This window comes from Bathycoccus prasinos (assembly GCF_002220235.1).
Source record: "Bathycoccus prasinos genomic : Chromosome_7".
Lineage (NCBI taxonomy): Eukaryota > Viridiplantae > Chlorophyta > Mamiellophyceae > Mamiellales > Bathycoccaceae > Bathycoccus > Bathycoccus prasinos.
The window spans coordinates 785458-812717 of record NC_024002.1 but is presented as its reverse complement, the minus strand read 5'-3'; the positions used below and the strand labels follow the sequence as shown (position 1 = coordinate 812717).

The following is a 27260-nucleotide window of genomic DNA, read 5'->3' as shown; positions in this document are numbered from 1 at the left end:
ACTACCGATGATGCGTACTGTGGATGCGTTTATCGTTGCACAAAGCTCTCTCCGCGAACGCGCGGGCGGTATCTTCACCTCTCGGAACGTGACCGTACGGATTTTCTGTCCATCTCGTTCTTCGTCGGTAGACGGTGAAATCTAAGCCGGTGTTCCCCCAGTGCGTGCTAATAGATCTGGTTTCGATCGGTTCGAAAACGCAACAGGATTTTATCCTCACTTTACACATTGTCGTGCATAAACGAGATTCGTTGATGACGAGGTGCGTGAGTAAAGGTAAGCTCGCGGCGACGTTGACGATGTGGTCGATGGTTTTCGTTTCAAAGTTTTTCGTCGTGGCGAGGATGTGGGTGGCGTTGACGCAACGGTGGAGTTCGGATTCGGCGGCACCGGCTATGAAGGTGACTTTGTGGCCGTGGTCGGCGCGCGAGGATTCGACGAGCTCTTTTTGGATTTCGATGCCGCAGACGGAACTGAACGGGAAGGCGTCCTTGATGCCCCGGGCAAAATTGCCGCAGCCGGAACCGACGTCCACGATGGAACATCCAGCGCCTTCCGCGTGAGGCATGGATTTAGTTTCCAGCAGAAGTTTGATCATAGGACCAGAGGAGGTGCGACCAGGGTGCAAGACTTGAGAAGTCATGTTGTGGTCGTTTTCGTTGACGTGCTGTATGAAGCCTTCGTAGTATCGCGCGTTTTTCATGATGCGTTTCTTATTGTTGTTGTTACTCGTGTTGTTGTTGTTGTTGTTGTTGTTGTTGTTCGTGTTCGTGTTGCTCTCGAGGTTGTTCTCTCCGTCGCCGCTACCGGCACCGGCCGCGGTGTCGCTGGCGCCGTGTCCAATCATGTTATGCATGTTGTTGGACCCGTTCGGATAGTTTTGAATTTTCATGAAGTGTCGATCGAAAGTCGTGATCGCGTCTCGTTCGGCAAAGCCTCGGTCGCGAGACCCGTCCAACTCTACCCGCAAATTCTCCGGCGCAAGCCACGGTTGAAACCCTTCCGGGGCGTTTTTGCTCAACGCCGGCGAACGAATCATTGTTCCTGGAGACGCGCGAAGCTCTAACGTCGCCATATCAGTCAAATCCTCCTCGAAGACATCCACTTTCCAGCTTCCGACGGCGAAACCGTGAATGGTAGAAAAATCTGGGACGTGGTGAAAATCCCAGTGTAACGTTGGTTGTTGCCCGTTATCAAAGTGCATTGGCGCTGTAATGACTAACGCGTTGATTAAATCGTACGCCGTGGCGTTTTTATTCACAGCAACGATCGTCGGGGGAATCCGAATGGAGTTCGCTTGACTCCTCCTCGCTTTTTGCGTTATCGTGACGGTTATTTTGATTCGCCCGACGTCCGGGTTTTTCGTGTTCTTGTTCTGTTCTTGTTCTTGTTCTCGTTGTCGTTGAAGCGCATCCGCTGCTGCGGCCGCTTCGTCGCCTTCCACCACCACCGCTGTCGTCGTCGTTGTTTTTGCCGATGTGTCTTTTTTGTTGTTCGTTCCGTTTGAGTTCGCTCCCGCTTTTTGCTTATTAAACGGCGACTCCACGACAACCGTTTCCGAGGACACGTTCGAATTCTTGTTCAGCGAAAACGTGTTGTCATCTTTCGCGTTGTTTCCATCGGCGTTATTGTTCGATTGCTCCTCGGTGTTATTGTTCGATCCACCTCCGTTGTTGTCGATGTCGCTCTCCGCGTTGTTTCCGCTCGGCCCTTTCTTCTTGCGCATAAAATTCACCGGAATCTTCCCTCTCTTGGTCGCCCGTTTAATCAACGGCGACGTGACTTTCGCCGTATCGTCTTCGCCTTCTTCTTCTCTTTTTCTTCGCGTTTTTGTCGTCGTCGTCGCCGTTTCGTTTTCGTTCGAGTTCTTGTTCTCGTCGTCCTCTGAATCGTCGTCGTCGTTCTTTTTCTTCTTCGTATTCTTTGTCTTCTTCGCCGTCGTCGTTCTTCCGCCTCCGCTTCTTTCCGATACCAATCCTTCTCGTCGGCGGTGTCGTTGCCGTCGCTCCAACTCTTCCTCTCGTTCCCGTTGCTCCTCCACTTTCAAACGCATTTGTCTCCGTTTCGGTGCTCTCACTTTCACCGTTCTCCTCCAATCTCTCGGTTTCGCCAGGCTCACCGAAAACCGTTCCGGCATCCCTCGCGCTCGCACTTTTTGTAAATAGTGTTTCCGTTCCTTGGAGAGATTTTTGGCGATTATTGCCACCGGGTCTGGTATCCGTTCGGTTTTTGGTAACGGGGCGATCGTGTCTTTGTTGGCGAACCCTTTGTACGTGCTTTGTATCGCCGGGCATCGTTCGCAGAGCGCGAGGACGGATTGGACTCTGATCATTTTTCGTTCTTCTTCATTCGTGTGATTATTGATTCGGGTCCCGGTGGTGTGACTCATCGTCGGTCGTTTTCTGCGCGCGTTCTTTTCAAGATCAACGCGCAGAGAGGGACGACGGAACGGGACGAGATGATGATGTTCTCGTTCGATTCCTTCTTCGTATATAACAACACGCGCAAAAAACGAGGCGAGAAGACGCACACTCGCACCAACACCGAAAAAACCAATCGCGCTTCCGTCCTCTCCAAATCTCTCGAATATGGTTCTTCCGAAACGAAGACAGAAACAGTGAGAGAGTTCACGCGTGCGTTCACGCTCGACCAATTTGCGTTCGTTTCAGAAATTGGTTTCAAATGACGAAAAACGCGTCCGTCTGTTGCCTCAGTTTTGAAATTTTTTGTGCATTTCTAAAGGGCGAATAAAACGACCGCGCGACGCGATACGCGCGCTCTGCCGTGTATCGCCGCGCTCTCGACGTTTTTTTTCAAAAGGAAAGAGTAGAGGAGGCGTTGTTTGGAGAAGAGAAGGTACGCGATGATGATGAAAATGATGATGACGATGAACTTTGCGTTCGTCGTCGCGACTGAACTTAAAAATTAAATACGTACGTTTTTAAATCTAGACACTTATAATAAACACGCGCGAAAAGCCTCCTCGTCTTATTTAAATTGTTGTCGTTGTTGTCTCTCGCGCGTGTGGAGGAGAAACGCGCGCGCGTTTCTTCTCTCTTTTTCTCTCTCTCTCTCTCTCTTTTCACCCTCTCTCTCTCTTACTCTTACTCTCTCTCGTTTTATCTAAAATCAAAAATCTTCGCTCGTCGAATTCGTTTCCAACCACCAATTCGTCGATATTCATTCTATTCTGATTTGATTGCTATGGTTATATTTCTTACTTTATGCTCGTTCTTCTCGTTCTTTCTCTCTCTTCTCTCTCTGTTTTTGTTTGCTCATTATATTAACACACATTTGTACAAAGTTTACAAGCCAGATCGACCCCAGACGACCAACGCCAACGAGAAGGAAAAGCAACTCAAAATAGCCCCCCACGCGACGTCGACCAAAAACGGTTCGCCCTCCGCGACTTGCGCGACGACGTTTTGCGCCGCGTGCGAGGCTTCCGGGGAGATGACGGTGGCAGCAATGAGAGCGGTGGTAGCGATGGCGGTCTGTTTGATACGTTTCGTTGTTCACGGTATCGTTTGAGAAAGAGAAGAATATTTCGGTGAGTTCTTTGAGTACTCTCCTCTTTTGGGGCCATCCACCACCTCTGGACAAGATATCGTCTCGAAAGACGAGGCAAAAAAGAAAATTATCCGCTTCTCGTGCACATCATCGAAATGTGTTTTAGGACGTCTCGTTGCGAAGGACGCATCGAGTGCACCTCCTCGGCGTTCACTCGGCGCCGTTCGTGCGGATACGAATTTAATGTCGTTGAATGCGCCGTAAAAACGATGCGGCGCGTACTCCTCCGCGCGCGCGCGCGCCCGAGACGATGATTGCAAAAAAAAAATCATCTCCCTCTAATCCATCGCCTGATGCGAAAAGCTCCTCTCGCCTCTGTGACAAACAAACGCGCGTAAATCGTAAAACGCGTCTCGAAAAAAGCGATCACAAAACAACGACGCGACGTACCTTTTCAACGTTGAAAGACGACGCTTTCACCGGTACTTTTGCAACGACTCTTTTCGTTTGCGACTTTTGCATTCGCATCGTCGGAGCGACGACTTTCGCGGAGGAGGCAACGGCGTACATGATGATGATGATGATGATGATGTTTCTTTTTTTGACGTGTGTGTGTGATTCTGACGGACTTGAAAGAGGGGCAAAAGGGAAGGATTATCCTTTTTTTTTTTTCGTGCGGTGTTCGAGTAAGGCGTGTGGTCTTATAAGTCTGCATCGCTTACTCAAATTTGGACTGCACGAGTGCGTATTTCGACTCTCGAGTACCAAAGGATGCACTAACACCCTAAACAGTACCACAGATCGGGGGGAAGGAAAACAAAAAATTCGAACGCTTTCCTCCTCAGAATTCATTCATCATCGCGTTCCCCTGGTATCACGCGCGCAAACGCACACACACAAAAACACAAACGCGCTTTGCCAAGAGCGACTCTGACGAGACAAGAAAAGTTTTGTCTTCTTCTGTCCTTTTTCTTTTCGTTTTGTTTTTGTTGCGCTTTGGAAGAGTATAATAAGGGTGGTTTGAAGAAAAGAGAAACACAATGGCGGAGCAAAATTACCACTGGGAAACGTCCAAAGAAAACGTCCTCCCGTTGAAGCAAGGACGAACGGTCGCCGCGATCGAGGAGACGTTCCAACAAAACAGCTCGAAGAAGGGGAAAATAAACAACGAGAAAACAGAGCGAGAGAAAAGGTACTTTTACGCGCGAAGAGCGTTGTGTACTCGTCGCGCGTTTCTCTTTCTTTTGCAAGATTCGTTCTTGGAAAAAAACGACGCCTTCCAAAAGAGCGACTGATTTTGAAAAATACTGACCTTTTCTCTCCGCGTCGCCGAACGAAACTTTAGGGCGCACTTGAACGAGATTGCGAATTACGACGGCGAAGACCCGTTGGAAAATTGGTTGAGGTGCGGCTCTCTTTTCTCTTTTCTCTTTTGTCTCTCTTTTTTAAAGCAGCGCTTTCGATTTTCGCGCGGCGTAGCTGGAAACGAACAACCGAACGCGCTTTTACTACGTGCTCACATTTTTTTTCTCTCTCTCTCTCTCAAACACTCTCTCTTTGTTAAAACTCTGGTGGTTATAAAATAGATTGATCAAATGGACAGAACAGACGTTTCCGACGAACAAGAACGAGGAATTACTTCCGATTTTAGAGAAGTGCACGGTTGAGTTGCAAGAGGACGCGAAGTACCAGAAAGATTTGCGGTATTTGCGAGTGTGGATTAAATACGCGGACGCGTGTTCGGACCCGTCGGACGTGTTCAAATTTCTCAAAGCGAACGATATTGGGCAAACGCATGCGCTATTCTACGAGTGTTACGCGAGTTTTTTGGAAATGAAGAAAGCGTACAAGTTAGCGGACGAGGTGTACAAGAGAGGCGTGGAGATGAAAGCCGAGCCGGTGTCGAGGTTGAAGATGCAATACGAAGGCTTTACGAAGCGGGTGAGAAAACGAGAGATGAAGAAAGAGGAAAGAGGAGAGGTTTTGGAAGATCAGAGCCAAAGTTATCGTCATTTTGGGGATAAAGTGACGAAAACTGGGAGAAGGATCGAGGCTGGGTTGACGAGTTTGAGAGCGCAGCAAGCGACGAGAGGTTTGGGCGGCGGCGGTTTGAGAAGACAAAGCGGCGCGCCTACGATCCAAGGCGATCGACGCGCCTCGAACAACAACAACAACATCATGCGTCCCTCCAACTTTGAGGTGTTCGAAGACGACGACGAAAACGGGTCGCGAATGACGCAAAATCGAGGTGATAGCGAAAATATCGCCACAAACTGGAAAAAATTGGGCACCCGAGAGGAGACGATTAAAGAAAACGCGGCGAAGCCGTCGCAATGGAACGGCGCATCGTTGACGGCATCGAAACGAAAACTCGCGCCTGGGAAAACCATCGACGCGACAATTGAAGTCTACGAAGACACGGAGTGCTTAGATGCCGAGATGGTCCAAAAAGCGCTAAAAACGACAAAGATTTCGGAAATGCCTCTTCGCTTGCGCGACCGCATGGACTTGAAAAACGACGTCAAAGTCAATCCGGTGTCCGCGCACGAAAGAGCAAAGTTACTCTCGCAATCGCAAATGAAAAAACCTTCTTCTTCTACCGCTATGGACTGTGGTTCAGAAAAGCAGGTGAATTTGAAAGAAACGTTCGAAGAAACCGCCGCGAGAGAGTGGCGCGAGAACCACCCGGAACACGAAAATTACCAACAACGCATGTCGCACCAATCTCCGATTGTCGTTGCGTCTGCCTCGAACGCCGCCGCATCCAAAGGAATCACGAGCATGGACGTTGACGACGAAGCTGCGAGCAAAAGAAACGAACAGTGGCTCCCTGAACGTCCGAACACGGCGAGTAAGAAGGAGAGCGAACACATCTCGCAAATCGATTCGTGCGAGAACGAGAAATCGGCTCAAAATTCCGCCGCCGCCGCCGCCGCAACTACCGCCGATGAAAAGGCAAAACCATCCGCCGGTGCGCGATGGACGAAAGACGAGGGTGGTTTCTTACAAAATAGCGAGCCGACGATGACGTTTTGCACGAAAGAAGCGTGGGGGGACGTCATGGCAATGTTCTCGGATAGAGGAGGCGCGAAGGAAGAGCAAAAATCCGACGACGAAGGCGGTACAAAATCTGGTTCTGGGTCCGGTTACGAAGGCGACGCGAGTCGAGGCGCGCGAACGCCGAAAATGAAAAGCACTCACGCTGTCAAGAGAGTGGCAGAAAAGAAAGACGACGACGACGACGACGACGACGGTGGATTCCTCGTTCGAGAAGACACGGTGCGCCTTCCCGCGAACATTGTCGTGACGAAAGAAGAAACGAATAATAATAACAACAACAATAACGACTTCGATTTCGACATTCGCGAAGACACGGAGTGCATTCCGAGCTTAACCGAAATCAAGAAAGGCGCGCTGCAACAGAAGAAAGGTTTTGGAAGTCCCATCGTTGTCTTGAAGGAAAGGAACATAGAAGGCGTAGCGCCGGCGAGGAATGAGAATGATGATGAAAACAAAGTACCAACGGGAGCGAAGTCGTCTTTAAACGATAACACGGTTAAACGCTTTTCTATTCCGAAAGGAGAGGAGAAGACGGTTTTAACGGCGGTACCGGCTGTTAATGACGACAAGGACAACACTTTGAAAGATGTCATCATAGAAGAAAATGTAGGCGCGCGCGAGAACAAAACAGCAATAAAAAGAACAAAAGAAAAAGAAAACGAGAAGAAGCATCTCATCGATCCGTTTGCAAACATAGATAGCCTCTTAAAGAGCGCGAAAATCGAATCGAGCAGCGTGCACGTGTCCGTATCGAACGATCCTTCAGAACTCGCCGGTCTCGTTGCCGCTGGGAAGCGAGTGAGCGGCGCGAAGGGCGCCATCGGAAAGAAAGCGGGCGAAGGCGTTGAGGTCACCATCGGCAATAAAGAGTACACGTTGAGAAGTAAAGCTGGCGAAGGCGCGCACGCGTGCGTTTACGAAGCCGAAGGGAAGGAGACTTTGAAACCAGACGATGTGCCTCCAGTGTTTGCGATAAAAGTCGAATCCAAGAAACTGGCCAGTTGGGAGTTTCTCATCTCCTCGCGCTTGTGCGAACGCCTCCCGCGAGGCGCACCGAGAGACATCGTTATTCCTTCGCACCTGCGCTTGTTACTCGACGATAAATCTCAAACACACACCACTGGCGCGCTCGTTATGAAATTTGGCGACCACGGGACTCTCCAAGACGTCGTTAATTTCTACAAGCTCACGGAAAGGAAGACTGGCGCCATGGACGAAAAACTCGCCATGTACTACTCCATCGAACTCCTTCGCTTACTCGAATGGACGCACGAAAGCGACGTTTTGCACTGCGATGTAAAACCAGATAATCTACTTTTGAGAAACGGCGGCGAGCGGTGGTTGGATTGGGACAAGTCCCGACCAGGATCGTGGAAGAAGAAAGGCTTAGCTTTGATCGATTTCGGACGCGCGATCGATTTGAGAGATTACGACGCGAACACGCAATTCGTAGGAAACGCCGGGACGGAAAGCTTTAGCTGCCCGGAGATGCGCGAGAACAAGAGTTGGACGTACCAATCCGATTGCTTCGCAATCGCGGCGACTATTCACGTGATGTTGCACGGCGAGTACATGGAAACAATCACGGATAGAAAGATGGGAAAATACGCGCCAAAGCTCGCGTTGAAACGATACTGGAACCAAGACGTGTGGAAACTCGTATTTGAAAAGCTCATGAACCAGCCGACCACGAAGAGCACGAAGGAAAAACCAAACTTACGAGCGATTCGTGAAGTTTTAGAGGACGCGCTCGATGGCGAAGGCACCGGCGGAAGCGTGGTGAAATCGCTCCTCGTAAAGCAAACGATTGGAATGTTTGAACTCATAAAAGAAGGAAAAGCTGTTTAAAATATATTTGTTGTAACACATAGAGAGAAAACGTTCGAAAGAATTGAAAGCACCGAAAGAGAACAAATGGTAAATAACATCATCTCTCATCAAATCTTCTTTACTACTGTATCGCCGAAGTGACCGCCATGCGCTCATTCTTCGCGTCGATATACAGGCAACACCCGCGAAACAAGTCTGCGCATACGATGCCGTCGGCGTGGCAGGACAATCCCAAATCAGGCGGATCGCCGTCCAAATGCGTCAAAGCGCGCACGGTTTCGTGTTTGAAACCAAACCGTCCTATTCTAAAGCTATCCGCTCGAATCGTAAACGTTTCGTTCGATACTCTCGCTAATCTTCCCGTATCTTCGCCGGCCCCGCTGAGAATGCCGCCGGGAGACAATCCTTGTTTTTGCTCGATGAGATCCAGTTCAGTGGCCACGCGATTGGATAAGATCACTCCAACGCCACCGACGGCTAACGAGAGCTTATACAGCCCACTCTTCGAGTTTACCGTTTTCACCATGGAATCGTCTGGATTTAAGAAGCACTCGACGTACGGCGCCCCATCGATGAACGTCAATTTCGACCACGGCAACACGAAATCGTCGTCGCTATTTTTACTACTACTCGCTGCCAGCAAATCTTCTTCGCTCGCAAACGCATCTAAGGTTACTTTCGGGTTCTTCCTGGACCCTGGCACGCGTTTTGGTACGTTCAAACGAATAATGGTATCGCGAATCGCGTCCAAGCCTAACGACCCGGCCGGAGGGGACATCAACGTCCCGGGTAATCTCGCCGCGGCGTCTAAGCTTTGCTCCCAAAACGCAACGTTCTTCTGCGTGCTCCCGAACGCATCGAAATCGCCGATTCTAATGTTCCCTCGTATTGGTGCGCCGCCGACGCCCAAAGAAGAAGTGTATCCACAAATCTTCAAATCTTCGTTTGCGCTCAAAGCCGCGGCGGTCTTATCGATACCAGACACGTGCGATGAAAAATCGATAAAGAAATACCCTCGACTGGTTTCGGCGAGAAAATGGCCACCCTCGCACCTCATGACGTCGATTGAAGTTGTTTTTGAAGTTGTAGTCTGAGTTTCGCTTTTTAAAGTTCCGTAATATGGCGCCTCGAAAGAGTCGTCGTCGTCGTCGCTACTCCTCACACATCTCTCTTCTGTCGTCGTGTACACGGTCACGTGTCCTGCGGCGTGTTCTCTGTGCGCGACTTCTCCCTCACCTTCACCACTGCTAAATCGCCACAACTCCACCCCTTCCGGCGTAATCAATTCCGCTCGCCAGACGGTAAAAGTGTCCAAGTTTACAAACGCCCGCATTGCAATTTTCGGTTTGATCGCAAACGCGAGCGCGACGACAGCCGTCCTCGTCTTCCCTTTCGGCATGTTCGGAGGCAATATCATCACGTCCTCGTTTACGTCGTCGTCATCGTTCTTTCTCTTTTCCTTCTTCTTCTTTTCCTTCTTCTTCGTCCAAGTAAGAGGAGGCGGTTTCATCGAATACCTCGCCACCGCGTCCGCCGCCGACGTCTCGCACACGCCCACCACTTTCCCTCTTAACATTTTATTCACCCCATTTTCCGTCGCCCATTGCCCGGTCCTCGCCACGAACGTGTTCAAAACGTTCTTCTCGCACCCATCTAAATGGTTTTTCCGTATCGTTCCGGAGAGTTCCGATTCGTACGAGTAGTACTGTTGACCATTGGTCGACGTTTCCTCCTCTTCGTTAAACCCGCCCAGAAGAGTCTTGAAAGAGCTGTCCGTGAAGTCAACGCGTTCCTTGTATTTGTTCTTCGCGTATTTGATGTGAAATCTTCCACGTGCGCCTAACGCGCACACGGTGCCTTCTTTTACGTGGATGCTGTCGTTGTTTTCGTCGTTCTTCTTCTTCTTCTCGTGAAACACTCGCGCGGCGATCGAGTCCGCGTCGATGGTACGCTCGACTTCATCTTCGCTCCCCGTTGGGGTCGTTGCCGCTGATTTTGCATCGCGCGAGAAAAAGCAGCGTTTTTGTCCCCGTGGTCGTCGCAGCGAGAGACGATTTTGATTCCTCTCGTCGCAAATTCTCCTCCTCCCGTTGTTTCGCCTCGTCGTTGAGAGCGACGACGGTGCACACGATGACGACGGTGTCGTCGTCGACGCTCGCGAGCATACACTCGTCGCCATTTTGAGTAACGTCTTTTTTTACCTCGGTGGGAAAAACAATTCGTTTTTGCTCCGCGATGTCTTGTTCTGGAGAAGTCACGACGAGAGCGCGGACGAAAAAGCGCGACACAGCGGAAGAGAGAGATTCTTTCGTGTCGTCGTTGTGGGAGTTGATCGTGAAGTGCGACGATGTGAGTTTCCAACACATTCTTCCGAGATTGAATGGAACCGATCTTAAATTCTTGTACGGAGTGAATAGTGAAACGAGAAAGTTGATTAAGAGATCAACTCGCGCGGGGGATTTGAAGAAGAGTTTCGAAGTCCAAGAGATTTCGTCGATATCGACTTTGGAAGTAGCGTGGGAGCATTATCCGTGGGGTACGTTGAGTGACAAGCGAGGCATAAAGATGGACGAAACATATTTCTGCTCTCGAGTTGCTGAAACGAATAAACTCGAGTTGCTCAAGTGGGCGCGAGAAGAGAAAAAGTGTAAGTGGAATGTAGCGACGATTAATATGGCCGCAAAACAAGACAATATGGAAATGCTAAAGTATTGTGTTGCAAATGAGTGTCCTATCGATGAGTGGGCGTGTGCATATGCTGCCGAAAACGGTCGTCTCGAGGTACTCAAATACTTACGCGAAAAAGTCAAAGCGCCTTGGGATTTTCGTACTGCCGCTTTTGCGGCTTATGATGGTCACCTCCACATACTCGAATATCTTGTTGAGCGTAAGTATGATAAATATAACGAAGCTGCGTGTGTATGGGCAGCAGAGTCCGGCCACTTAGACTGTTTGAAGTACTTGCACGAAACCGCCAAAGCGCCTTGGAACGAGGGCGCCCTAGAAGGAGCGCACGAGAACAACCACCCCGACTGTGTACAATACCTCCTCGACACCAACTGTCCTCTCCCACCCGGTTGGCGATACGAAGGCGGAACGTTATACGACGAGTTCTACGACTCGGAAGAAGAAGAAGAAGAATAGCTCCCCGGACGGCGCGTACGCGCGAGCGAGAAAAAAGAGAGCGTACTCCTCTTTTCGCGCTCGTTAGACAAAAGAGAGACACGTCAAATACAAGCACGCACACGTGTGCGACAAACATAATAAATACTAAACGTGTACACATAAATTGTAACATGCACTCGTAACGAACCAATACGAAAGCAAAAAAGAGTAAAAGAAAACCTACGAGATAGAGCGTTACCCCGCTGACTTTGTTCTCCGCTTTCCGTATTTTCTGCAGCAAAAAGAGCCTAAGAATCCGCCTTTTCGAGATCTTCACTCTTCACCGCTTTTCTCCGCTATTATTAAAGAGAGAAAGAGAAGACTTTAGTAAAGAAGCGCAACGAAAGAAGCAAGGAAAGAATATGGTTCGATTAAAAAGGGCGTTATCGTCCACCGCGGGTATGATGAACTCCTGGCCGAGCACGAACGGCTTGAGCAACTTCCAAATCGATTCCGTCGTTTCCAACGACGACAAGCACTCCTCGAAAGTTCTTTCGATCGCGGAGAAGTGCTCCTCGATCGAAAAACCACCGGTGCCGCACCAAAAGTGCAAAGTGATCGCCACGATTGGTGGGGAGATGAGCAAAACGGTGGACGATTTGTGCATGTTTTTAGAAAGCGGCGTGACCGTGGCGAGGTACGACTTTAGTCACTCGACCAGTTCACACGAGGAGTTTCAGGAGGTGATGAAGAATCTGACGCGAGCGCAGAAAATAACGGTACGTTTTAGAGCATCATCATCGGTCGCGTCAATCGTGGTACACGTTTCTTCTGATCGTCTTTTTAAGTGTTAGTATCATTATTATCAGCGCGCTTGTTTTGTCGCCGCGTACGTACTGACGACGAAGAACATCTCTCGCATCATCTCACTCTTTAATAAATATCGACGAACGTAGAAACGATTGTGCGCGACGTACCTCGCGTTTGGCGGGGACACGTGCCGAGTCGAAGTCGCCGAGGAGTTGGAAGAAGACGAGGAGAAAGAAGACTCGGCGGCTTTGTCGTCGGGCGAAGAGGAGGAGGAGGAGTCTTCGTCTCGCGGAGACGATCGGTTGTCCTCGTCGGAGAGCGTGGCGGCGAAAAGGTTTACTCCGGCGAAGAAAGGCGAGAAGAAAAAGTCGTTGAAATTTTCAAGGGGCGGCGCGGTGAAGTTGACCAACACGAAAGAGGCGCAAAAGATTACCAGCGCGAGATCGATTCCGTTGGGAGATCACTTTGAGCATTTCGCGGCGCACTGCGATGTTGGGGATGAGATTTTTATCGCGCCGTTGATTGGGAATAACAACGATAAGAGCGCTAAGTTGATTGTGAGAAACGTAGAGAGAGAGACGGTGACGTGCGAGTGCGACGGAGATTTAGAGTTTGACGTGGGTTTTGCCGGGAATTCAATCGCAATTCGGTTCAGGCGCGAATCCGGGGCGCTCTCGCCCGGGGACGAACAGTTGCTCAAAAAAATTAGTCGATCGGTTCCGGTGGATTTCGTCTCTTTCGGAGGCGCCACGGGAAGCCATCAGTTGGCGGATTTGAAACGAGCGGCGCAAAAGTTTTATCCGAAAGTCGCGTTGATTGCACGAGTGGACACGTTGAAGGCGTTGCAGAGCGTCAAAGAAACGTGTAAAGTCGCGGATGCCATTTTATTAGCCAGAGGCGATTTGGGTGCCGTCATTGCCCCGGAGAAGATGTTTCGCGTGCAAAAGTTCGTCTTGCGCGTGTGCGAAGAACTGGGAACGGTCGCGGTTGTCACCAGACTCGTCGATTCGATGATTAAGGCGCCACGACCGACCCGAGCAGAAGCGACAGATATCGCAAACATCGTTTTAGACGGCGCGGACGCTTTAATGTTGGGTAAAGAAACCTACTCGGGGATGTTCCCGGTGGAATGCGTCAAGACTGTTTTAGCCATCGCGAACGCCGCGGATAGAGTGTACGATTACGAATCGCGATATGCGAGACAAAAGAAGTTCGTTTCCTCTCGAATTTCCGCGTTATCGGAAGGTAGAAGCGATAAGTTCCCTTCTGGTAAAGGTAACGCGCGCGAATCGAAGGAAGAGAGCGCGTGGATGAAGCACATAAGCAACGTCTCGCGTAAAGAGTTGCACAAGTGGTCTTTAGCCGACGCCGCGGTCTCGTGCGCGTACCAAACGCGCGCGAGCTGTATCGTCGTATTTTCGCACACCGGGGAAACGACTCGAATGATTGCAAAATACAGACCGATTTGTCCGGTGATGAGTTTGACGATTCCGTCTATTCGAGGCGGCAGCTTGAGTTGGGTCATCGAAGGCGCCGAGGAGGCGAGGCAACAGTTGATCATTCGAGGCATCATTCCTGTTTTATCCGACGGGCGCGAGGCAGTGAGTAACATTATTAGCAACGATTCGGACGTATCGGACGTATTTTTAGACGCTCTGCGAAGGAATCCGTCCGGTGCGGCGGACGTCGAAGCCATGGCGCGGTTGCGACAACTCGGTTTAATTAAACCCGGAGGCGTTTGCGTGTTTTGCCAATTAATCGGCGGCGTCTCGACGGTCAAAATTCTTGAATACGGCGGAAGAGTCGTCGATAGCATTAACGTTGGGACGTCTTCTCCAGGTTCTCCCGAGAAAAGACGCGCCGCGGCGTTGCACGCGCAAACTTCCGCTTGGGCCGCCGGTCGAAGAGACAGTTTACACGACGACAATCCTCTCGGCGGCCAACCGCCTCAACTCATGGACGAACTCTTCGGTAACCGCGCCGCTTCGCCGTCGTTACAAGCGCAATCGTCCATTCGAATGGCGAATGTGGGCACGTTTTCCGGTGAAAACTTGAGCGACATGCAAACAACCGCGAACAATCACGTCGCGTATCCGCCGCCGATGTACGACAAATCAAAGCTCGGCAACGCGAGTCAACAAAGTCTCACGTCGTCCATCGGCAACTTGACCATCTCGCATTCCAGCCGCGAAAGTTTAGGAGACATGAAAGAGGGTCCACCGAGACAAATGTCACCGTTGGGCCGAATCTCAGGAGACGCGAAAAGGTCCTCGTTCGATCGCGAAAAGTTTGCGAGAAGACGCATAGAATTAGAGCGCAAGAAGGAAGAAATCGAGGGAGGAGAAGCGCCCGCCGCGGAAGCGGACGACGGCACGCCGTTCGGGAAAAATATTTCTTCTGGCATGCCGCCTTCGGCCAAGTACACGACGTCGCCGAGTTACACCGGACGCATGTAAGAAGAAGAAGAAGAAGAAGAAGTCATAGGAATATTTATACATATATAGAGAGAGAGAGAGAGAGAAATCGAAAGATTTTTGTATTTATTGGTTTACAAGGTTAGTTTTACAAACAAAATGTGTGTATGTACAGACGCCACGCTCGCCAGCGGGCGCGCGTGCGCAATGTCTTTCATTTCTTACTCTACTTAACGACGGCTAGTGAATTCGGCTCAGTCGGTTCGTTTGAATAATCAGAGATGTTCAGATTTACTGGTTTGCTCAAATTTTTCACATCATCGCCGAACACAACATCTCGCGCGTCACGAAATAGATTTAAAACGAGCGCACTCGCGCGTAAAACGTGACGGAATCTTCTTCCTCCTCTTCTCCTTCCTCGTCGTCGTCGCTCGATGTCGCAATTGGACTCTCGTTACCCAACTCAATCGCCGCGCTCATATCCAGCGCGTGCTGGAAATCCCTCTCTTCCTCCTCGACGTTGGCCGTAAAATCCTCGTACGCGAATCGGTGTCGTAACGACACGTGCGCGACGATGTTTTGACAGACGTAGTCCGGGCGTCCCCAAGGCATCGCGGCGCATATCGGACACACGGCGGAAGATCTCGACGTACCGTGCTCAGTTATGACGTGCCTCGTGAAACCTTCGACGGACGTAAACGTGTGTCTGAAACCGTCCTCGCACAACGGACACGCGTACGAAACGTTCGTCCCCGATCCTCCTCTGTTCGTCGAATTTTGCGTGGACGTCGCCGCCGCTACCGCCGCTGACTTTTTCCTTTCCTCTTCTCTCCTCTTTGCCTCTTCCACCGCCTTGGCTGCCGCATCGCGAAACTCTTTGTGCGCCTCGCATTTAGCCACGTGCTCTCGATGTTCGCTCAATTTGAACGACGTCTTACACGGACACGATTTCACTATAAACGCGCACAACTTCTCTTCGCACTGTTCGTCGACTTTAAACTTACGCGATAACGCGGAAAATTTTTCGCGACACACGGGACAGGGCGCCATCGCTTTCGTCGGAAATTTTGACGCCCATTGCTTCAGGCACGCCTCGCAAAACGAATGCACGCGACATCCCGCAAAGACCGGGTTAGATTTCGGCTGTTGTGGTTATTTGATGTAAACGTAAATGAGAGAAAGATGTAGAGAGAGAGAGAAAGGAAAGAAAAAAAGAGAAGAAGCAAGTATTCAAATCGACTGAAAGTCTCTCCGAGAGAGAGAAAAGAGACAGAAAAGAGACAGAAAAGAGAGAGAGGAGTGCCTTCATACGACGCATCGGTCACACATCGTCACGGGAATCGCCACAAGCAAACGCTCCGCTGACACTCTCTCTCACTCTCTTTTCCTCTTCCCTTCTGCGCTCTCGAAGCAGCGCGCGCGCGCGCGCGCGCGCGAAAAACACGTCACCCCCAATAAGAAGGTTATTTCCGATACAAAAGAGTAGACACGTACCTCGGCACAAATAGTGCACTCTAAATCGCTCGGAATCTCCTCCCCAAAACTGATCGATCGCGCGTGGTGCGCGTTCATCATCATTAGTGCTTTTGCTGACTGCTCTTCTTCTTCTTCTTCTTCTCGTTGTTGGTGTTCTTCAAAGTGCGACGGCGCGATGCCCATAGTAGGCAAGAGAGAGAGATGGTCGTATTTTTAAATTTTGCCTCTGTGTGTTGAAAATATTTTTGACGAAAATACAAAATATTGCCGTTTTTTAATGCATGTGTTGCATGTCCTCAATTTTAAATACGCTTTGTACGAAAGCAGACGATGATGACGATGTTTTCTGAGATCATCTCGGTGAAAAGCAGAGAGGAAAATCTGCTCTCGTGCGCGCGAAAGTCGTTCCAACGCGTGTCATCCGTTTTCAATTCAGAGGTGGTTGAAGTGATGATGTTCTCGCGTTATGAAAGATATTTTCGTACCTTGTGCACAGAACAGAAAACAGAAGAAAAGTTTCACACAAAAAATTAGCGAGAGCGATGGATTCACGAGAAGAAGAAGAAGAAGAGAAGGAAAAGCATCCAAAGCGCGACGAGAATCCACCGTCGCGAGAAGAAGAAGAAGAAGACGGAGCGATGTCGATAACAAAGAAACCAATCGTACCTCCGTTACACGCAGCCGCGAGAGAAGGTGACCTCGAATCGCTCTCCAAACTGCTCGCATCACATTCTTCCCCGACCACCACCACCAACAACAACAACAACCACATCATCAACGAACGAGACATGCACGGACGAACGGCGATACACTTAGCGTCTTGGGCGAATGAAAAAGCAATCGTGGAAAGATTGCTCGATTTTGGAGCGGATGTGACTGTTGGTGCCGCGGATGGCGTGCAGGCGATACACTTTGCATGCATGAAAGGGCATTTAGGTATCGTCAAAACGCTCCTCTCGCGAGAGAGGACGAATCGCGCGAACGTTCGAGCGAAAACGAGCAAGAACGAAAACTGCATGCATTTTGCCGTCAAGAGTGGTAACAAGGAGTTGGTGGAGTACTTGGCGAAGAAGAATGTCTCGGTGCTTTTGAAGAGCGCGAAGCGTAAGTACGCGGCGGATATGACGAATAAGAGGGAGATTAAAGAGATCGTCGAACGATTGAAAGAGACGCAGGAGAAGGAGGAAGAGGAAAAGAAGAAACGGAAGAAGAAACGGGAGGAGGGTGATAATAATAATAATAATAATAATGAAGATGAAGATGATGTAGTTGTAGCGGAAGACGACGCGGTCGTTTTAGAGGCGGCGGCGGGGCCGATGCTGCCGCCGCATTTGATGACGCGGGAGTGCCCGGGTACGAGCGACGATGAAAACGAGAAAGAAGACGAAGAAAAAATGGCCGCGAGTAAAAAGAAACGAAAGAAGGAGACGAAACCGCCGATAATGGGTTTGAGCTTTGGCGAGGAAGATGAATAGCGTCATGATATGGTACAAAAATAGTCGATCGATTTTTCCTTGTCGTCAAGTGTTGTTTTTTATCGCCCGCGACCTTTATATCCTTTCGCGCCTCCGCCGCTCTGTTTCGTCTTCTTCATGCCTTTCTTTTCGTCGCCAAACGCGTACTTCTTCCTCCCGATAATCGCGCTCAAATCGTCCTCGCCGACGTCATCATTTCGAATCCTTTTAAATCCACCACCTTTCTTCGCGTCCGCGTCTCGCATTTGACTCGCCGCGATCCTTTGAGCCTCGTTCACGCGTTCCAACATCACCAGGCACTGCTCTTCTTCCACCGGGTACTTCTCCAATCTCTTCTCGATGAGCCGTTCGATTTTTTGATACAATTCCACGTCGTATTGCGTGACTAACGTGATAGCTAACCCGCTTCTACCGGCTCGCGCGGTTCTTCCAACTCTGTGCACATAATCCTTACTATTCATCGGGACGTCGAAATTGATAACCACGTCGACGCTGGGAATATCTAAACCTCTCGACGCCACATCCGTGGCGACTAAAATGTTTCTCTCGCCGCCTTTAAACTTATTCAACGCGCCTTGCCTTTTCGGCTGCGACATTTGCCCATGAATCGGAATCGCGCTGAATCCAAGATTTCTCGCCACCAGCGCTAACTTTCTCGTCTGTTCGCACGTCCTCGTGAACATCATGATCGTGCTCGCGCTCAGCTCGTTCAACAAGTAACACGCGTAACACTCCTTGTGTTTCGCCGGCACGAACAAATAATTTTGCTTCAAACTTTTCACCGTGGAATACTTGCTCGCGACTTCTACTTTCACCGGATCTCTCAAACACGCTCTCTGTAACTTGTTCACTTTACTCGTCATCGTCGCCGAAAACAACTGCGTTCGTCTCTCCCTCGGAATCACCTTCAAAATCGTATCGATTTCCTCCTCGAAATCCAAATTCAACAGTCGATCCGCCTCGTCTAATATCAACACTTTCAACTGTCGCAAGCTAAACCCTTTGGTATTCTCCAAGTGATCGACCACTCTCCCAGGCGTCCCGACTAACACGTGCGGCCGTTTCCCGATCTGTAACGACTGCGACGTCATGTCCATCCCTCCCACCAGTACCGCGCACTTCACCCCGATATCTTTCCCTAAACACTCAAACTGCTCCGCGATTTGACTCGCTAACTCTCTCGTCGGTGATAACACCAACGTGTGAAACGCCCTCGGCTCGTGCAATAAGTCTTGCAAAACCGGTAACGCGAACGCGCCGGTCTTCCCTGACCCGGTTTGCGCGAGACCGATGACGTCTTTCCCGTTCAACGCGTGCGGGATGGATTGGATTTGGATTGGGGAGGCGGCGGGCCATTTCATGGCATCGCACGCGGCGCAGAGTTCTTTGCAGATGCCCAGAGAGGCGAACGTGACGACTTTAGCATCGTCGTCGTCTGAATCGTCCGAATCGTCGTTGTCCTCATTTTGTTTCTTTTGCGTGGGTAAAGGTTTTTGTTCACCTTCGCTCTCGGTGTCCGACATTTTATTCTACTCGAGCGCTTTCTTTATGAGGACGGAGGAAAAGGAAGAGTTGAGAAAGAGAGAGAAAATGGTACCGTCGCTTCTTCTTTCATTTCTTCTTATTGCGTGCGTATATTATAATTGCTCTATGACTACTGCGTCTACTCTCTGTTACTTTTACACGACTACTACTGCGTGTGTGTTACTCTTTGTCTTGTTCTTCTTCTTCTTCTTCCTCCGTGTCCATCAAAAACAGCTTTCCGAACAAAGCGGTGCTCGTCGATTGGCGCAAATAGAACAAACCGAGACCGCCGCCTTTCTGTTTCGCTTTTTGTAGCAAGTCTTGTTTCCTTTCCAACAAGCGTTCCGTTCTTCTTTTCAAGTTGGAGGTAAGGATGTGCGGTTCGCCTTCGACGACGTTCGCCAAGGTGAATTCCGGGGTGATTAAGAACCCGGTGGAGGTGGTCGGCGGCGGTTGATTTTTGGAGGTATCGTCGTCGTCGTCGTCTTTTAAAACGACGGAATCGTTTTTGTTCGTCGTTTTCAGCGCGAGCGTTTCAATGAAAGCCTCTCCCTCGTATTCATCTTTTTCGAAACTGAAAAATTCTCTCCTCAACGTCTCCAATCCGTCTTTCGCTTTTCCAATCTCCTCGCTCGTCATCAACAAAATCTGCGGGTTGTTCTCAACCACCCAATCCAAACGTTTCACGTCTCGCAAAACCATTTTCCATTCAATCGCCGCTTTCGTGATCTCCTTAAAGCTTTTCTCCAGAACCACCTCCGGTTTTTTCCAAAGCATCGCGTTCACGTCGCAATTCGGGAATAATATCTTCATCCGATCCAATCGATCGACGAGCGATTCGGAATTTTTCTTCTTCTTTTCATCATCCTCCAGCCTCTCTTCCATCATCATCTCATCCTCCAACCGCATCTCCGCCAACACCCCGCCTCCTAACTCTATCAATCGTTTCAGCATCTCTCGGTCTTTCACTCCTCTCGTTTGCCAAAATTTCGTCAGGCTTTCCGTTTCTTCGTCTTTTTGCGGCTGAGGAAACATCCACGCGTTTTGTTGGACCAGTCGGTCGAAATTCGTGACCCGTCTTCTTTGTTTTCCATCATTCGTCGTCTCATCGTTTTCATCGTCATCGGAAGACACGGAAGAAGAAGAAGACGCGGAACTCTTCCTCCGAAACCTGGTGCTTCTTTTTCTGCGAGAAGAACTCGTTTTCGACCTAAAAGACGCGACGAAAAGGACGAGTTGTGTTGCACAAAGATGATGTGTTTTGTGCATTTTAACTGAGGAATTTCCCGCAGAAATCAACTCTTAAGAAGAAGACTTTGATGATGCGGACGCTTTCGTCATCGTCGGTCTCACGCTTTATGAGAAGCAGAGGAAGAAGAAGCGCGACGACGACGACGACGACGACGACGAACGCCGTCATCGATCATCCTCCGTCTTTGAATGCGAGCACTGCTGCTCGAAATGCACCGTTATTGGATTACTTGGTGTACACCTTTCCATCGCTTCTTTGCGCTTCGCTCGGGTACTGGCAACTCCAACGGAGAGAAGAAAAACTGCTCAAAATGAACGCGCGAGCGGCGGCGTTGCACCGCGAACCGTTGCAGTCTCTCTCAGAGGTGACGGAAACGACGGAGGAGTTTCGAAGGGTTCGCGTGGAAGGCGAGATGATAAAGAATTCGATTCGAGTCGGACCGAAAGTGAGAACGTCGGAGGTTTCGAACAACGAGAAAATAGCCGGGTACGATTTAATCACGCCGATGAGAGAGAAGAGAAACAAAAACGCGAGAAGGAAAGGGGTCTGGCCATTTGGCGGCGGTGGTGGTTCGAACGACGACGTAAACGACGACGACGTCGTCGCGCTCGTGAATAGAGGTTTCGCCGAACGCGCGTTTGAGGACGCGAAAGGCGGGATGTGTTTGAAGACGATCGGGGTGGTGAGAAAAGGAGATGTGAAAGGGTATTTCACGCCGGAAAATGTGCCGGAGAAGAACGTTTGGCATTACGTGGACGTGAGAGGGATTGGGGAGTATTTGGGATTAGTCGTAGGCGGGGGGAGTAGTCATAGCAGTAGTATCGCAACTCTCGGGAAAGATGAGAATTTGAACGAAGATAAAAAGGAAAAGGGGTTCGTGCCGTACGTTCAATTAATCAGGCCGATTGGCACGACCACGTCGACGTCGTCGCAGCAGCCAATACCAGTCGCCGAGGAAGAGTTGATGAAGTTTTCCGTCCTTCCCGAGCAGCACATGAATTATTCCATGACGTGGTTTTCACTTTCCGCGGTGACGTTAGGGATGGCCTCGTTCGCGTTGTTGAAGAAGAAGAAAGTCCCAAAGTTGTGAAAAAAGAGTTGTTATTCGTGCGTTCTAAAGAAGCCAAGAAGAAGCTTTCATACATTCGTATTATGGATTTTTAAAGTTCTACTACTGGTACCTTTCTATTTTTCATGGGATCCAAACGTTTGAACAGAAACTTGTTCCAACGCGCTTAGCGAAGGAGGGCCCCCTTCACCATCACCTACTTCCACATCTACCCACACCTCCTTCACTGGACCGCCGCCGCACGCGTTCGGCATCTCGTGCTCTAAATCCGTACTAATCGCTCTCGCTATTTCTCCGAATTCGCCGTGGACGTTGATTTGGTCTCTGGAACTGTACCCAAAATGAGTAGAATCCATCTCCCATCGTTTGGCATCCGTAAACTCGTCCGTCGTCGTCGAAACTACTGTCGTTTCCCCTACTTCTACGTCGTTATTTCCCATTTTCACCAAAATACGTTTCGCGAACGGATCTTCTAGCTTGTATCTCACGTTAAATAACCCAAACATAGCTAAGGAGCTCAAACAGGAAAGTAGGCACGCGTACGCGAGAACCCAAATTTTGGTCGATTCCGATGGATTTGTTGTTCCGTCTTCTTCGTCGCGCAACATGCTCGTCACTAAATTCGCGTAATACGGCCCCCAAAACATCGGGTGGACGAAAATATACACCCTCGCAAACGCTCTGGTAGCAATTGGCGTGCGATAGGTCTTAATCAATCTCAAATTCTCCCACGCTGTCATGCACGTCGTCAAATAATTCCTCAATCTCGCCGCCTCGTTACCGGGAAAACCGACGTACTTCAACTCTTCCGTGCACATGCTCAACTTGTTAAACGCACTCAAAACGTCATCGCACAACCTCGAGTGCATCTTCATCGCCTTCATTTTCGCCTCTCTCCCTTTAACCGTGTTCAAATGCATCAATCTGTGCGCGCTTCTCATGCACAACACGTCCCTCGCGTTCGATATTAAATCGACGACTATCAATCGAACTTTATCCGCGTGGCCTTTCGGGAGTAACATCCGACCTCGTTCTTTCCGCGTTGTGTTGCTTTTTTGACTTCCTATTAAGTGCCCGGGCGCGTACCAATCCCAGTCGCGATGTCCGTAAAAGTACGACACCAAAGTCGCTTTAAACGTCGCCACGTGTTCCAGCGCTCTCTCTCTTCTCTTGAACGCCTCGGACAAACTCGACGTCAGAGGGAAGATAATCACAAAGCTAATAACCGCCCAAGAGACGTTCGCGGCTAATCGATGTCCGTTCACTTCGTATAAACTGAACGTCAAAACTGAGGCCGAGGAAATCATGCACAATATGAAACTTTCCAGGGTGAGCACGTGTTCCAGAGTGACTCTCAGCGACGAGACGAACTGTAACGCGGACGCGTTGAGTGAAAAGAAACATCTCTGAAACTTTGAATTCCCCGCGAGTGCGTTGTTGTCATCGTCATCATCTTGTTGGAACGAATTTGGTCGCGAAAACCGTTCCATGGCGAGAAGCATCGACGACGACATCGTTTTTGGTTTCAAAGCGCCACTTTTATCGGGTTTCTTCATCCTCTTTCGCGATGAATATACGCGATTCCCCTGCGAAAGAAATGGAGAAATTTCGATTGGAAATCCACACTTCGGCGGCGTAGTAGTATTGAACACACAAAGAACGCGGCAATAATACGCCATCGCTTTTACGCAAACAACAGCACCAATACTGTACGAATCATGGCGTCTGGAGGTACGATCCATTACAAGTTCAAATCTCAAAAGTCCTACGACACGGTCACCTTCGACGGCGTCTACATCTCCGTCGCGAATTTGAAACAACTCATAGCGGAGAAGAAAGGCTTGGACAAAGAAGGCACCGCGGAATTGTTACTCACGAACGTCACCGAGGATGGTAACAACAAAGGAGTAGGTCAAGATTTAACCGACGACCAAAGTTTAGTGTGGAAAAACGCGTCGATTATCGTGAGGAGAGTCCCGAAAGCGATGGGGAAAACCATCGGCGATGCCCAAGAATTGAAGGAAGAAAAGAAGCGGATCTACGTGAAACCACCGGACGCGGCGACGCTGAACATGGCGCAACAAGCCGCGAACAGAAACAGAAGGAACATGCTCACGGCGAAAAGAGAGAAAAGGGAACGGATGAAGAAAATGAGAGAAGGAGAAGGAGAGGATTTGGACAACGCGGACGACGACTTGGACAACGAGGAAGAAGCGTTGAAAGAAGAGAAGGACATCAAAGATTTAATCGCGAACGAGACGAAACAATGGGACGCGGAAAGACTTCAAGCACGGAACGCGAAGATTGTGTCCAAAGCGGCCGGGAATCAACCGATGCAAAGGCAAGGAATCGCGACGAGGAATAACGCGGCACCGGTGGTGTCGCAAGGCGTGCAATTGGCGAAGGAGATGCAAGCGAATAAAATTATGCACCAGAGTTACGTGAGAGCGGACGGGGCGGGGGTGCCGGGGCCGGGGTACGTGTGTAAACAGTGTAACGTGCCGGGACATTGGATTCAAGATTGCCCGCAAGGGAAAGATGCGAACGTGGAAGTGGTGAGGATGAAAACGGCGTATGGGATTCCGCAGAATAGGTTGGAAGGGACGGATACGGGGGTTTTGGTCGGGCCGACGGGCGAGAGCGTGGAGATGAAAGCGGACGAGACGGAGTTCGATCGCATGATGGGGTTTTTAACCGGTAAAGAAGAAGATGAGGATGACAAGATGTTGATGATTGGTGATAAAAAAGATGGCGAAGAGGAGAATGCAGGTAACGAAGGAGAACAGCACCCTTTTTCGCCGGCGACAGACGGAGTCCAATCGCCGACGATGGCGCCTCCGCCGGGCGGTCCTCCACCAGGCGGACCTCCACCGCTTCCAATGGGGCCTCCGCCATCCACCGCGGAAACGAGAGAAGAGAGAGACAAAAAGCGCGCGGAGGAGAAAGCGGCGGCGAAAGAACGGTTCGTGAACATGTCGCCGGAAGAGGTGATGAACATGGATCCGGCGGAGATGGAAAAGTTGATGGCGCTCATCGGCGACGACGAGAACGATGAGATGATGAAGATGGGAGATGGAGGTGGTGGAGGTGGTATGCCGCCGCCTGGTATGCCGCCACCGCACGCGCAGCGGTATCGTCGGGGTCCCATGGGAGGATTCCCATCCCTTGGTGGTGGTGGTTATAACAACGCAGTCATCGTAACGGAACCGAAGATAGACATGACGCCGGAAGAGGAAGAAGAAGCGGACAGAATGTTGAAAACAGGCGATTTTAGCTCGATAGAAGCGATGTTGAAAACCTTTGGGTGCACGCCAGAACAAATCGAACACTTGATGAAGACGCAACCGTCGTTTCCGAATCCATTTTATGGCGGCGGACCGCCGGGCGAAAGAAGGCAATTTGCCGGTCCAAGACCGTGTTACGCGTACGCCAAAGGCGAGTGTTTCCGGGGCGATCGGTGCAAATACTGGCACGATCCTTCGATTCCAGCGCCGGACCGCTCGAAACAAATCGGCGAAGGCGGTCCGTGTTGGGCCTTTGCGCAAGGACGATGTTTTCGAGGCGACTCGTGCAGATTTTCGCACGACCCGAGCATTTTACCCAAGGATTTAGAAAACAATCCGTTTCGAAACGCGGGCGTGCAAGACGGACCGCCGCCGACGCAATTTGGCGGCAATGGTGGCGGCGAGGACGGAGGAGGACCGTCAGAGTTTGGTGGTCGAAAGCGCGTGCGAGAAAACTCCAGAGATCGATTCGAAGACACTATTCAACGAGACGACTCGCGAGAAGGTCGTCCGAGCTCGCGAGGAGGGTACGACAATCCACCAAGAAGAGGTAACTCGCGCGACCGCGGTGCTCCTCCGTTCCGATTCGGCGCGGAGCAACAACCATCCGGTCCACCTCTCGACCATCAGCAAAGAGGTCGCCGCATGCCGCCCGGTCCTCCTCCGGGATCCAAACGTACTCGCGACGATTCGAGAGAACCCGGAGGAAGCCGACCGCCGAGCAGAGACGGAGGTCGACCGCCGGAGGCGAAACGCTCCAGACGAAACGAAGATAACGACGCCACGCAGCATCAAAACGGACAACAAGGTGGTGGTGGTGGATTCGTCGAAGGTTTTCGAGGAGGAAGAGGAGGAGGAAGAAGAGGAGGAGGAGGAAGAGGTCGCGCGCCGCCGCCTCCAGCCTCCCAAGGAGGCGGCCAAAGAGGTAGTCGTAGCATCCGAAATAGATTGACCCGATAATAATACACAAAAGTGAAACGAATATACAACTTGAGCACACCACACCACACCACGCAATAATAGTACATAAACGGCGATGAAATATGCGTACGCGCACGAAAACTTCCTCACTTCCCACCTTCTGTGTTTTGCATAACACAAACAAAAATGGGTCAGTGCGTTTCCCAACCGCTTGTGCTCGACCAAGCAGCGCAAGAAGAAGAAACAGAAGAAACAGAAGTCAAAATTGATCTCCGCAAGGACGAACTTTTGCTCTCCCCTCGAGGTTTGCACGGTGTCTTCGACGGCGTGTACGTCGATCCGAAACTTCTGTCGAAACAGTTGAAGCATTTTCGCGTTGAAATCCAAAAGAAAAAACTGGCGCCGTTTTGGCCCGCGGAAGACGAGGAGACCGAAAAGAGCTTCGAGTTCTGCCCGATATGCGCGTGTTACTACAGAAGCGTCAATGTGACGAAGTGTTGCCAGTTTAAACTGTGCTCGGAGTGCCACGCGAGAAACGTGAACGGATTTCTGTTTAGTTTTAAAGCTTCCCAAGAGAACAACAACAACAAGAAAGGTCAACACGCGAAACCGACGTGCGTGTGCTGCAGGAAAGAAGACTACAAGGTGTCGTATCGAGGCGTGCAGACGAGGAAAGAGCGAGAGCAAATCGAGAAAGAGCAAAAACAGGTCGAGATATCTTTGGAGCGCGCGAAAGTTGGCGTCGAGGAGGAGACGAGGCGGCGGCAATCTTTGACGCGGGAGGGAAAAGGCGACGGAGGGGAAGTGCCGAAAGGATGGGAGGAAGAGTACAGCATGGCGAGGTTAGCGGAGGAAGGTGGGAGCCCGAGAGCGAGAGAGGAAGTCGCGGAGAGGAGTTTTGGTAGGGTAGCGTGGGATAGTAACGGTAGAAATAGTAGTAGTGCTTCGTCGTTGACGCCAAGCCAGAGGATTTCGTTGCTCCGGGGGAGAAGCGAAATGTTTTCGGAAATGTACGACGCTTTGTTCGACGACGACGAAGATAGAGGGAGTCAGAGAAGTCGGAGAAGTTTGGATTTGGGTTCAAGAAGGAATTCACAAGACTTTCGAAGGAATTCGGAAGAGTTCTATCGGCGAGGCGTGCTTCCGCCGTTCGAGTCGGCTGAGAACGCGACCAACGCGGCCATCACCACTGGTAACGCTCGACAACAGCAACAACAACAACAACAACACTCACGCCGTTTAGTGCAAGACTTTCGAAACATGGTGTTGGAAGAACTTTACCTGTCAGAAGCGATTTATAGAAGTATGCTCGACGTCCACGAAGACGAAAGTGAAGGGGAAGTTCATCAACACCAAATCGGCAACCTCGAGGAAGGATATGAAAATAACAGCGAAACCGAAGAAGCGTCCGATGTGGGGGAAGAGGCGCCGAATGGAAGAGAAAATAACGAGGACAGAGAAGAAGTAGATGATGATGATGATGAAGAAGAAGAAGATGATGACGGCGGGACGACGAGAGACGCCTCCTCG

At 50.4% G+C, this 27260-nt stretch overlaps 14 protein-coding genes across 14 annotated transcripts; 7 read left to right on the top strand and 7 right to left on the bottom strand.

Annotated features, from left to right (window-relative positions):
• Position 1: 1 nt before the first annotated feature.
• On the bottom strand, positions 2-2389 carry Bathy07g04110 (predicted protein; the record flags this gene model as incomplete). The annotated part of the gene is made up of 1 exon (XM_007511824.1): positions 2-2389. The coding sequence occupies one exon, from the start codon at positions 2387-2389 to the stop codon at positions 2-4; it is 2388 nt and encodes a 795-aa protein (XP_007511886.1).
• A 916-nt stretch (positions 2390-3305) lies between these two features.
• On the bottom strand, positions 3306-4080 carry Bathy07g04100 (subunit of the chloroplast cytochrome b6f complex; the record flags this gene model as incomplete). Its single annotated transcript, XM_007512182.1, has 2 exons — positions 3306-3494; positions 3961-4080. 2 exons carry the CDS (start codon positions 4078-4080, stop codon positions 3306-3308), a joined length of 309 nt encoding a protein of 102 aa, XP_007512244.1.
• A 470-nt stretch (positions 4081-4550) lies between these two features.
• Bathy07g04090 (predicted protein) lies at positions 4551-8418 on the top strand (the record flags this gene model as incomplete). Its single annotated transcript, XM_007512132.1, has 3 exons — positions 4551-4702; positions 4856-4915; positions 5097-8418. 3 exons carry the CDS (start codon positions 4551-4553, stop codon positions 8416-8418), a joined length of 3534 nt encoding a protein of 1177 aa, XP_007512194.1.
• A 103-nt stretch (positions 8419-8521) lies between these two features.
• Bathy07g04080 (predicted protein) lies at positions 8522-10579 on the bottom strand (the record flags this gene model as incomplete). Its single annotated transcript, XM_007511844.1, has 1 exon — positions 8522-10579. The coding sequence occupies one exon, from the start codon at positions 10577-10579 to the stop codon at positions 8522-8524; it is 2058 nt and encodes a 685-aa protein (XP_007511906.1).
• A 56-nt stretch (positions 10580-10635) lies between these two features.
• On the top strand, positions 10636-11544 carry Bathy07g04070 (predicted protein; the record flags this gene model as incomplete). The annotated part of the gene is made up of 1 exon (XM_007511967.1): positions 10636-11544. One exon carries the CDS (start codon positions 10636-10638, stop codon positions 11542-11544), a length of 909 nt encoding a protein of 302 aa, XP_007512029.1.
• Positions 11545-11927: 383 nt separating this feature from the next.
• Bathy07g04060 (pyruvate kinase) lies at positions 11928-14771 on the top strand (the record flags this gene model as incomplete). The annotated part of the gene is made up of 2 exons (XM_007512143.1): positions 11928-12284; positions 12462-14771. 2 exons carry the CDS (start codon positions 11928-11930, stop codon positions 14769-14771), a joined length of 2667 nt encoding a protein of 888 aa, XP_007512205.1.
• Positions 14772-15086: 315 nt separating this feature from the next.
• Positions 15087-15779, bottom strand: Bathy07g04050 (RING finger protein 114; the record flags this gene model as incomplete). The annotated part of the gene is made up of 1 exon (XM_007512162.1): positions 15087-15779. The coding sequence occupies one exon, from the start codon at positions 15777-15779 to the stop codon at positions 15087-15089; it is 693 nt and encodes a 230-aa protein (XP_007512224.1).
• Positions 15780-16747: 968 nt separating this feature from the next.
• Positions 16748-17680, top strand: Bathy07g04040 (the record flags this gene model as incomplete). Its single annotated transcript, XM_007511839.1, has 1 exon — positions 16748-17680. One exon carries the CDS (start codon positions 16748-16750, stop codon positions 17678-17680), a length of 933 nt encoding a protein of 310 aa, XP_007511901.1.
• A 59-nt stretch (positions 17681-17739) lies between these two features.
• On the bottom strand, positions 17740-19203 carry Bathy07g04030 (predicted protein; the record flags this gene model as incomplete). Its single annotated transcript, XM_007512024.1, has 1 exon — positions 17740-19203. One exon carries the CDS (start codon positions 19201-19203, stop codon positions 17740-17742), a length of 1464 nt encoding a protein of 487 aa, XP_007512086.1.
• Positions 19204-19384: 181 nt separating this feature from the next.
• Bathy07g04020 (predicted protein) lies at positions 19385-20473 on the bottom strand (the record flags this gene model as incomplete). The annotated part of the gene is made up of 1 exon (XM_007511860.1): positions 19385-20473. One exon carries the CDS (start codon positions 20471-20473, stop codon positions 19385-19387), a length of 1089 nt encoding a protein of 362 aa, XP_007511922.1.
• A 53-nt stretch (positions 20474-20526) lies between these two features.
• Positions 20527-21546, top strand: Bathy07g04010 (predicted protein; the record flags this gene model as incomplete). Its single annotated transcript, XM_007512072.1, has 1 exon — positions 20527-21546. One exon carries the CDS (start codon positions 20527-20529, stop codon positions 21544-21546), a length of 1020 nt encoding a protein of 339 aa, XP_007512134.1.
• A 95-nt stretch (positions 21547-21641) lies between these two features.
• On the bottom strand, positions 21642-23039 carry Bathy07g04000 (predicted protein; the record flags this gene model as incomplete). The annotated part of the gene is made up of 1 exon (XM_007511964.1): positions 21642-23039. One exon carries the CDS (start codon positions 23037-23039, stop codon positions 21642-21644), a length of 1398 nt encoding a protein of 465 aa, XP_007512026.1.
• A 204-nt stretch (positions 23040-23243) lies between these two features.
• On the top strand, positions 23244-25769 carry Bathy07g03990 (predicted protein; the record flags this gene model as incomplete). The annotated part of the gene is made up of 1 exon (XM_007512034.1): positions 23244-25769. One exon carries the CDS (start codon positions 23244-23246, stop codon positions 25767-25769), a length of 2526 nt encoding a protein of 841 aa, XP_007512096.1.
• A 147-nt stretch (positions 25770-25916) lies between these two features.
• Positions 25917-27198, top strand: Bathy07g03980 (F3F9.7; the record flags this gene model as incomplete). Its single annotated transcript, XM_007512130.1, has 2 exons — positions 25917-26993; positions 27055-27198. 2 exons carry the CDS (start codon positions 25917-25919, stop codon positions 27196-27198), a joined length of 1221 nt encoding a protein of 406 aa, XP_007512192.1.
• Positions 27199-27260: the final 62 nt, after the last annotated feature.